General features: G+C 34.8%; 1 protein-coding gene across 1 annotated transcript; it reads right to left on the minus strand.

Annotated features, from left to right (window-relative positions):
• Positions 1-256: 256 nt before the first annotated feature.
• Positions 257-730, minus strand: LOC107991870 (uncharacterized mitochondrial protein AtMg00820-like). Its single transcript, XM_017047268.2, has one exon. It carries the CDS (start codon positions 728-730, stop codon positions 257-259), a length of 474 nt encoding a protein of 157 aa, XP_016902757.2.
• Between the last annotated feature and the right edge of the window lie 455 nt (positions 731-1,185).

Genomic DNA, 1,185 nt, shown 5'->3' on the forward strand with positions numbered 1-1,185 from the left:
GATCATATGTTCTTTGAATAAATAATGTTTTGTCAGCCTCACCTTTTGAATACCCTTTACAACTTAAATAGATCGTCAATCATTTGTACCAAGCTCTAGGAGCTTGCTTAAGTCCATATAGAGCTTTATTAAGCTTATATACATGCTGAGGATATTCAGAATCGACAAATCCCTTAGATTGAGCGGCATAGACTTATTCGTTTAATTAACCATTCAGGAAAGCACTCTTTACATCCATTTGATATAATTTAAATTTTTAAATACAAGATATTTCGAGTAACAAGCGAATAGCTTCAAGCCTGGCAACAGGTGCAAAGGTTTCATCAAAGTCAACCCCTTCGACTTGAGCATAACCCTGAGCAACTAAACAAGCTTTCTTCTTTGTCGCACACCTTGCTTCATCAGTCTTATTTTTGAAGATCCATTTTGTACCTATAATATTCGCTCCTTCTGGCTTGAGAACCAATGTCCAAAAATTATTGCACCTGAATTGAAGTAGTTCTTCTTGCATTGCATTTATCCAATATTCATCTTTAAGAGCAACATCAATAGTTAAGGGTTCAATGGCAGATGTATAACATAAATCAGCAATCATCTTCGAGTAATTTACTTTCTCTTTCTTTCTGGTAATAATTCCAGCTGAAGGATCACCTCTTATAGAACCTGGTGGATGATTCTTTCTTACATGTGCAGATGGAGCAAAAGCAGAGTTATCAGCTATAACTTCCATAGATATTGTTTATGAGTTTATATTAGTACCATTTGTCTGAGCATCAACTTTAGGTACTTCCGTAGGGAGCGTAGAAGAATCCACAGGCATATTTAGAGTCTCATCATCCTTATCATAAGTTCGTATGGCAATTGATTCAAAATCCTTTACCACAACATTGATTGTTTCCATAACTGTACCAGATCTATTATTAAAGACATTATAAGCTCAACTATTATGAGAATATCAAAGAAAGATTCCTTATTCTTATTTCACATCCCACTTTCGATGATATTCTCGAAGCTAGAATATAACAAGTGCTTCAAAATACATGAAAATAATTTACGTTTGGCTTTCTTCCCTTCCAAAGTTCATATAAAGGGACAGTCATTCCAGATCGAGTAGTAATTCTGTTACGAATGTGACACGCTGTGTTAACAACTTCTGCCCAAAAATTCAAAGGTAATTTTTTGGCA

Source organism: Cucumis melo, chromosome 4, assembly GCF_025177605.1.
Source record: "Cucumis melo cultivar AY chromosome 4, USDA_Cmelo_AY_1.0, whole genome shotgun sequence".
NCBI lineage: Eukaryota > Viridiplantae > Streptophyta > Magnoliopsida > Cucurbitales > Cucurbitaceae > Cucumis > Cucumis melo.

Bases quoted from the DNA above. Each gene is read 5' to 3' on its own strand.
- LOC107991870 (XM_017047268.2), bottom strand. From the start codon at position 730: ATGGAAGTTATAGCTGATAACTCTGCTTTTGCTCCATCTGCACATGTA.